The sequence below is a fragment of the Eleginops maclovinus genome, chromosome 1, assembly GCF_036324505.1.
Source record: "Eleginops maclovinus isolate JMC-PN-2008 ecotype Puerto Natales chromosome 1, JC_Emac_rtc_rv5, whole genome shotgun sequence".
Lineage (NCBI taxonomy): Eukaryota > Metazoa > Chordata > Actinopteri > Perciformes > Eleginopidae > Eleginops > Eleginops maclovinus.
Genome location: NC_086349.1, coordinates 8,667,886 through 8,677,200, shown reverse-complemented (window position 1 = coordinate 8,677,200; position 9,315 = coordinate 8,667,886). Strand labels below are relative to the sequence as shown.

The following is a 9,315-nucleotide window of genomic DNA, read 5'->3' as shown; positions in this document are numbered from 1 at the left end:
TCAGGTTACCTGGAGGTAGGAAACAAATCAATCAACATAAAACCTTTTTTCACTCCTTTCGTGAAAGCAAATCAAAAACAACAACCTTGTTTTAATCATTTATTTAGAAGAGTGCAAAAAAGGGAGTCATTAAAAAAAAAGAGTCCAGTGTTGCATAAACAAGTAGTAGTCACAAGATTTAGGATGAACGATTAGATTTCAAAAAGCAAACTAAAGTCAGTCAACATTCACATGTAATTTACTGGAATTAAAACGTTAGACCTTTCGAGATTATATCATTTTCAAGTTGGAAAATATGTCTGCATTTGAAAGTATTTGGCTTTTACACACAGTACAACCACTAAGGATTAAGATCACAATGTGCATCACAGTCAGAACAATAGCTACAAAGGCATTTTCCGTATTCAGTTGTGATGCTTTACATCCTGTAGATGGAAAAAGGAGAGTTAGCTAAAATAAAATATGCAGTACTCCGCACACGTTAGGGAAAGGAAAGCTCCTGCTCAGAGGGCTTCCTAATGCCGGGCCCTCAGCATGCAGCTGTGTCCTTGGTCCACGAGCACTGGATGTTTTATCACTTGCCGGGGGCCATCACTGCAAAAAAAAGTAAGGTTGAGTGTTCTGAAACTTTCCAACCAACACTCACTCAAGGTCAGTAGAGGCGGGATGGTTTCTCAGAATTAACGATGTGTTCAAGAAGTAAAGAGGGAAGTGGTTCAGGATATTTAGAAATCAGCAAACATTATATAGTTTCTCTATTTCATATAGCCTCTTTTTTTGTTGTCTTCTGATCAGACTAACGTTTGAATAAGTGAAAAAGACCAATGATATCACTAAGTATACTCACTCCTCTCTCTCAGGCCTTGACCAAAGCTGTGCACCAGTCTGATGAGGCCCCAGAGCAAAACCACTTTAATCACCAGGGAAATCAAAGCTCCTGTGATGGCAGCTGCCTCCAGAGTAAATGTTCTGTCCTGGAACCATATGGTTACCACCTGTAAAAACAGCAAAAGAAATGTTTAATCGAGTAATCCAATGTTAAAAGGTAAAGTATGACATAACAAATGTCATAAAGGGCTGATCGGATTTTTTTTTTACTGAATGACATTCTCTAGTAGGATTGTTTTTGACATATTTTGGACATAGTTCTTTGCATGTTCTTCTCATATTTCCGACATATTATGCCATTTGTTCATATTTTGGACATATTATAGGTCTCTCCTGCTGTTGACACAGTGAACCACCAAATCCTTCTTCATGGTGGAATGAGCTCCCCACTGACATCAGGACCGCAGAAACTCTGCATATCTTCCGTGGTAAACTGAAAACGCATCTGTTTCGGTTGCATCTTGACAATTACACTCTTGCCCCAAAAAATAATTGAAGGACTTTAAAGAGTAGGTTTAGGTCTTGTAACAAATTCGCCAACTCTTACAAGGGTAGGACTTGCTTGAAGTGAATATATCTGTACTATCCTTGTTGATGGAGTTTGATTCTCTATGTTTTTTGCACTTATTCGCTTTGGATAAAAGCGTCAGCCAAATGAAATGTAATAATGTTGTTTTTGTCATCTTTTCAAAATACTACACTATTTTGTTTTTTGTGTTATAGTTTAGTATATAGTCAGTGAGGTAGCTACGGTTAGATTGTTTGCATTATAGACATACATTCACTTTGGTAATGTTAGTATTTGCAGCTGCCTAAACTAAAAAGTTAGTTTTGGAAAAAAAAGGAGGACCCTTTGGGAAAACGACTTTTTATCTGCGTACAAAAGTCATAATGTAGAATGTCCCTCAAAACATATTACAGTATGCCCATAAAAAATGTAAATAAGTCGTAGCATAGTATTAAAAAAAATGTCTTCAGGAATAGCCTGAACATATATTGTTTTTAGGGAAGCTACTCCTTTGTAAATGACAACAGACAGTCATTCATGCAACGGTATTTGTAAAGGTCAGTCCATTCACTGAGACATTTGAACGCAGCTCACCGTGTATACAATATAAACAAAGAAGGCCAGTTGAGGAAGGTTCTGCACCATGAAGACCCACACAAGGACCTTGGCTTCCTTCAAAACCTGAAAAACAACATGTTTTAGTTACAATTAACGACTGACTGTCATTTTTTGCCTTTTTTGTGAAGAGCAGTGTTACGAGGGCAAACATTGGCTAAAAAGCACTCACTGCAACTGCCCCGACAGCGGCCGTCAGGCAAGCCCACACCACTCCCACTGCCAGGATGATGGTGTTCTGAGCAGACATGGCCACCTCCGACGTCGTGATGAGGATACATAGACACAACTGAAACACACCAACACGTTATTCAAGAAATCAGCGGCTTATTTGAAGATATATATGTGATTTAAGTTCACACAAAGATGCGTTCATCATACACATGAGGAGAAACGGGTTGCAAAAGAAACACACGGACCAGTTCCTCGTGCAGCTACAACACAAACATCCAAATCAGTTAATTTTGCTGTTGTTATAACAACCATAGTTTTGTACATTTTTACTGTTTCATCCGCTGATAGCTGCTGTTGCAAAGTTGGTGTTTCATTCTGTACTCACTTCTGCGTGATAAAGGTGAACTTTAAAATATTGTCATGGTTCATTTTATATTTTCATTTTCTTCATACTGTTATGTTCCAATGTTAATCTGACTGCCATTTCATTGTATATATGAATCAAAAAGATGTATGTATAAATACCGTGTGCAGTGAATTAATCATCCTGACTGCAGAGGCTGTCTGTCAGATTTTGGAAAGAGGAATGCACCAATACCTGAGCCTGAAGGTCAAAGGTCACCATTGAGAAACACAGGTTCAGCAAGAAGTATTGCTCCTGGAGGCTCTCCAAGGCCCCGCCCACACGGAATGCCATAGCGTTGGGCCTCTGGATGAGCAGCGTGGTGCAGCAGACGTGGATCACGCCCAGACATATGATGCACACAAAACGAACCTGCCACACAAACAGATCTCAGTTCAAACGGGCTTTATTTTGTATTTATGGCATCCTTAGTATAAAATCCCAAGAGGGGCAGTAACTATGCGTCATTTAGAGTCTACAAGTCAATCACCCTATTCTTAACATGAGAAACGTACAAGTGTTGCAAATAACAGCAACATTTGATCAAAAATCATTACCTACAAGATAAATAAAAATGATAAATGTAGAGGATTCAGCCACGATGACCAGCCAAAGATATAAAGATGAACTAGGCTAGGCTGATACATGTGAAAATAGCGGCATCAAGTGGTGGAACAACACTTTTCAACAGGATCATAGTTATGAGTATTTGCTGTAATTTACCCACTCAATAACTCAACCAGCAGCTATCAGAAATCTAACCATGTCTTTTACAATGTCCTTGTTCTGTCCAGAGGGACGCTCAGAGTCAATGACAATGTTGAGAGTGTTGTGTTGTTCCATTTATTATCGTGTGCTTCCCAGTTATTACACTTTAATCGCAGTATCAGGCGATTTTCTGTCAATTTTGCCCTTGGTTTTGACTCTCAGGCAACACACGCCTGCTCCAGCTTCTTGGTAGAGGAAGAACCCAGGCACTATTCAGAGCTCAACAAAAATGACCACTGCAGATTGATTTTATACTTCTGTATGCTGTGTCATAATGTAGGTTTTAAATGTTGGGGTTAGCTTGAAATTCACATTTTCACTTTGTGTTTTTTTTATTTAAGAAGGTTAGATAATTCACTTTAACGAACAGGTCCATCATGTAAATGTGCCAGATTTAGCCATAGAGGTCATTTTCCTCTGTGTTTCCTGGCAACTTTATGCAATTAAAAGAAAAACATACAAGAGCAAATAATAACAGAGAAAAGTCAAACTTATTTTTAATTACATAAATATAAAAAGCACATAAATACTAACCCATACACACACAACAGACACAGAAGCACACACAGAATCACAGATAAAGTGTCAAAGCCATGCTCCTTATTTCTGTGGGCATCATTCCAGGTATGTGCTGCCTCATGGGTAAAGGCTGACTGCTTAAAGGTACTTTTTCTATGAGGCTGATTTTGTATTCTTAAACAGTCTCTATCTCTTGCATTCTTGTTGATTGTATAAAGTAACATAAATAATTCATTGAAATTAATAACAAAACAGGTCATTAAAACATGTTAGTATTTGACGATGATTCTTAAACTATACTTGTCGGCACTCCAAGCTGTTTTTTATTTATTTATTATCATTATTGAATATAAATGCTGCTCATGCAGTGTACTGCAGAGTCCAGTAGAGGGCGACCTACCAGCAGCTCCTGCTTGCTCTTTGGCTCCAGCACTGAGAAGTTGACTATGGATCGAACCATCACCAACAGCATGCTGAGCACGAACACCACCAGCTCCTGCCTGTTCTCCTGCAACACCCCCCGGCTGATGTAGTAGATGCAGAACACTGCGGGGAGGGGGGACACACCATACATTGCTCACATACAGTACAACACACTTTTTTACAATCATTTGCATATAGCTACACTTCCATATTTTTACTTTTACATGCACATTCTTTCCTTTCTGACTTCAAAGCCATTACAAGTGTTCAAATTTAGTTCAATATCTTCTTGGACTATTTTTAAGTCAGTTTTACTTGTATTGAATGTAGCATTTTTTTACATACTTATTATGTAAGTAGTTAAGTGGACCTGACCTTTTTATTATCATTTATTTTATAAAATGTCAATAATAACAACAGGGTTTGGAAGGTTTACACTTGCTTTTTTGCCCTTTCATGACAACGCACAAATGAATTAGGTTCATTCCGGTTAACTGTATGATAAGACATACAATTACTGGTGTTTTTTATGAATGTTTCCATGCTCACTACTTTACTGTTTTTTGTTTTTCCTTTTACAGTCAGGATATATCATTAAAATAAATGTGCTGTCATTTCTGTACAAGCCAATTAGTATTGAATATTATGCAAAATGCACTTTTTGCTGTCTTTTATACATAAATATGTGTCCCCGGTGTGTAAGGAGACTCACAAAGTGTCAGAAAATACAACCCTCTCTCTTTTCCTCCTTATCTCTAAAAACGGGGGTACAAACGAGCTGATCCAGATTTGCTGTCCTTATGACGTTGTAAGGAAAATGTGGGCTGGATTTACATTGAAATCCTGGCAACGTCCTGCCCACGTGACACGTCCCGACCTATCGTCCCCCATATACAGTCCCGAGCTGAATCCCCTGATTCGTTAACTCTCTGGGTTTTCCAATCCTGCTCTGAGCATGTTCATGTGACGGAGGGAGAGTTGGTGATTACAATCAATGATCCGATTCAACAGTGGAGGACTTGATATGACTTTGGGAAAATAACATAATTTCTGGGTCTAAAATCGAATTAGCAGGGTCACCAGTTTGTAAAGTAATACTTGGCTCTTGGCTGCATTTTACACAGGTTTTATATTTGGGAAATTAATGTCCTGAAAAGCCTCTATAATTGAGTTTCTAACCACAGAAAATAACATTTCTGGTCGGCCCACTTCTTAATATACAAGTTGGAGTTTAAGTTTAAAGTCATTATGATTACATTGCCATCTCCTGGTATACTGGATTGTCACAATACTTCAAAGAAAACTACAAAAGGCTCAAATTAAATTGGTCATTTCATAACAACTTAAAGTAATAATTCCAACACACATCTCAGTCCAGCATATTTTTTAAAAGCTTAACTGGTTATATTAAAATATTAAGAGATCATACATTTCAATTTACAGGCCTAATGGGCAAAAACCTGCCTGCCTACAAATCTGAAAGTGAGTATACCGTTTAACGCAGCTTTGAAGAAATGGTTCAAAAGTAATACATTAAATGAAGAGAACAAATGGTTAATGAAGGAAAATAAATGGTATATTAATCAATAAGGAAAATACCCGTTAGTTGTGACGGATAAGTTTGTAAGGACAATTTTGAGTATATTTGACTAGGTTCAAATGTGTTATGATGGGAGTGATATATAAGCAAAACTGATTGTAAAAAGTGAGGCAGTGAAGCCATGTGGAGGAAATGCTATTGCATTCATTTCCTCAACAGTATTTATCACGTGATCATTTTAGAAAGACTTCTGCTTTTTAATAACAGCTTGCTCTACTTGCCGGTGACACTGAAACTACGTTGCTTTCCTCCATACTCACATATTCCAACCATCTGGATGAGAGACACAGTGAAGTTGTCCTCATTGGTCGGATCCACATCCATGTGCTGCTGGTAGACGCTGTACAGGGTGAGGCTGAGCAGCGCCAGCAGAGACGCTATGGTGAAGCAGAAGTAGAGCCTGAGCAGACATGACAGCTCCGACCAGGGCTTTATCTGAGAGGGGCGAGATGGAGAGGACAAAGATTGAGAAAACAACCTGTGATATGATCAAAATGTTCTCTGGAACGAGTGTCTGAAAGTTGAAGTTAACAGGAATGTAAACACACTTTCTGCAGGATTAGTTTTCAATGGTTTGAAAGTGGTTCTGTTAATGCATGTGCTCCTGTATACCAAGCTATGTGTGTAATGTGAGTGTTAAAAGTGATTTCCCCATTTCAGGATTAATAAACTATGTCTTCTTCTTTCTTTCTTCTACTTTAATGATTATATTGTATACATGACACTTGAGCCCATCAGCACACACATAATTGGTTTCACTTCTCCTCTCAGTCATTATCCAGTTCAAATAAGTTGAACTCGGCCTCTACTTTCAGAACAACTTATGTAGAACAACTCACCGGTCCACATGGTGTGGGGATCAGCTCCCGGTGTCTGGGCCTCAAGTTTGGAGACAGAAGGTCTGGATCTTCCTGTGGATGCCCAGAATTCTGGTTGCCCAACAAAGGACTGCAGTTTGAAAAAGAAAATAAGATAATCCTTTGTTAGTATGCGACTGAGAGAGAGAGAGAGTTCTTTGAACTGTTCATTAAAGACACTAAAGTCTCTTCTGTATCCCTAATATTCAAATGTATCGTACCAAAGTGTATTGGGAATATAAGGGAGTTAATGGTGTGTAGGGTGCAGCAAACACACTAACCTTGAGTAGTTACTTTTATCTTTATTTAATATTTTGATAATGTTTTATCTTTGACAATGGCCATTAATCAACAGACCAACTGTTAATAGAAATAATTTAAGAAAAATTAACATGAATTAAAAGGAGCAGATTAAATGATCTGCAATAACAGCATAGTACGAAAGAAACAACAGCAGAAAATAAGCAAGGGGAAATTAAACATATGCATGTAACGCCTAAAAATGGACTGTGCAAGAAGAATACATTGGGTGGTACGGTAGGTATTTTCCACAGCAGTCACTTTGAGTAACAATGTGAGATTATGATTGTCTGACAGTGATCATTATTCACGCTTTATGATTTGCCAAAATGTGTGTTCAGTGACAAAGGCCAAATGTTTGAAAAATCTTAAAGCTGAATGAAATGGACCTCGTCACAATTTAAGAACATAAATGGATACAAAGTGCTACAAGTCAATAGAACAGAGCATGACACAAACATTAAGCAAAGCAACAAGATCACAAACTGATCCTGTTGTGAAACCAGCACAGAGACAATGTGGATAAGAATCAGCTTTCCCAAGAATGATTTAGTCATAGTCAGTATGTTGTAAGACACGACCAGCCCATAATGACTACACAGACGGAAGAGTTGGGAAATTCAGGAAAACATGACAATAAGTGGACATTTAAGGTCAATATACTAAGATTTTTCCAAACTGTTTTTAACTACTTTAAGTTAAGTAAAGTGCATAATGAAGCAGCTCTTAAGTGATCAGATTTTTGGATTTAATCACAGTACTGTTTTGTAATTTGAGTTTAGTTAAGGAATAAATTGAATATATGAAGTAAAAGATTCAAACAGTTTCAAAGCTTCCGTAAATACATTCGTTTTTAAAGTGTAAAAGTAACTCAGATGCAGTGTTGGGAAGTAACTAAGTACATTTACTAAAGTATTGTACTTAAGTCTAATTTTGAGAGACTTGTGCTCTACTACAATTCAGAGGTAAATGGTGTACTGTTACTCCATTACATGTTTTTAATACCTTTAGTTACTTGTTTACTGAAATATAATCTAAACTTAAATAAGACTTTAGTTACACCTGGACTAAATTCACAAGCTACCCTGCAGTATACAAAGTAACTTAAACTAGCTGCACCTTTACCAGCTTTGATAAACACTTCAATGCATCAACATATCATATATATTATTTTTGGAATGGCCCAATCTGCAGAATCAGTACTTTTGGTACTTTAAGTATAGTTAGATGTTAATACTTTTGTACTTTCATTTTAGTAACATTTTGATTGCAGGACTTTTACTTGTATTCCTACACTCTGGTTTTACTCAACTACAATATCTGAGTTATTCTCCCAACTCTGGTGACATGTGCAGACTAATACTCTTTTAAATACTTTTTTAAAAAAACATTCCTGTTTTATCATTTATGTGTGCTGATATCAATTTATTTTCTAGGTAAAATATGTTCTTCTCTGTAATTGTAATACTTATCATTCTTTTTCATACTTGTGTATTCAAAACTCACTTATAAGTGTATCTGGGTTTCTTGGTCTATTTATTTAATGTTGTGTTTTTTGGGTGTTCATTCATTTTAATATTTAAATAATGTACTTATGCTACATTTCTACATCAGTTTTCCAGCTCTGGATGGCTCAGTACTTTTTTCATAAAATAAGACAGTCAACAAATGAATCAGTTTGATATTCCTGTTCATAATTAATTTGCTTCCTGTATTTTTTTACTCAAATAACCAGTTGTTTTAGAAAAGGTTAACCGGGTGTCTAGAATTGTGAGTGCTGTTGAACTGATTTTTCCTTAACAAAGGACACAAACTGTTACGTTAATACATAATCAAGAAACTTCGTATCCGACCTTATCTCGTCCATTCCCTTTCGGAACAACCTGCACGATCCGCAGCTCACATTCTGACGGTTAGTCTAGCCTCCTGCTGACTAAACTTCAGCTTCACGTCTGACATGTAAACAGGAACAGGACTTCTTCTCTACAATCCTCGCCTCTCTTCATCGGCTGCTCAGGAGCGCTGCTGCCCCCTAGAGAGCTGGTCTGATAATGCAGTGGCATAAGAAGAGTTCCTGTTCAGGAATTTACAGTTTTCTTTCAATTGCTTACACACCAACAGGGACGTTGCAATGGGGTAGGCAAACTAGGCAATTGCCTAGGGTCCCGAACTGGAAGGGGGCCCCCCAAAAAGGTTGATTATATTGGTCCACAGCAACGACAACATTGAAATGGCTATGTAAAACTCACTGCAATGACAT

At 37.5% G+C, this 9,315-nt stretch overlaps 1 protein-coding gene across 1 annotated transcript; it reads right to left on the bottom strand.

Moving 5' to 3' along the window:
• Positions 1–86: 86 nt before the first annotated feature.
• Positions 87–9,064, bottom strand: LOC134868264 (uncharacterized). Its single transcript, XM_063889264.1, has 9 exons — positions 8,909–9,064; positions 6,738–6,846; positions 6,159–6,333; positions 4,276–4,421; positions 2,784–2,960; positions 2,184–2,300; positions 1,991–2,077; positions 848–995; positions 87–594 (listed from the first exon to the last, which is right to left on the bottom strand). The coding sequence occupies exons 1-9, from the start codon at positions 8,920–8,922 to the stop codon at positions 575–577; spliced, it is 993 nt and encodes a 330-aa protein (XP_063745334.1). The 5' UTR covers positions 8,923–9,064; the 3' UTR covers positions 87–574.
• Between the last annotated feature and the right edge of the window lie 251 nt (positions 9,065–9,315).

Coding starts and splice junctions, on each gene's coding strand:
- LOC134868264 (XM_063889264.1), bottom strand. Junction 2,961..4,275: donor AGAGCAAGCAGGAGCTGCTG/GTAGGTCGCCCT, acceptor TTTGTGTGGCAG/GTTCGTTTTGTGTGCATCAT. Junction 2,078..2,183: donor CCGCTGTCGGGGCAGTTGCA/GTGAGTGCTTTT, acceptor GTTGTTTTTCAG/GTTTTGAAGGAAGCCAAGGT.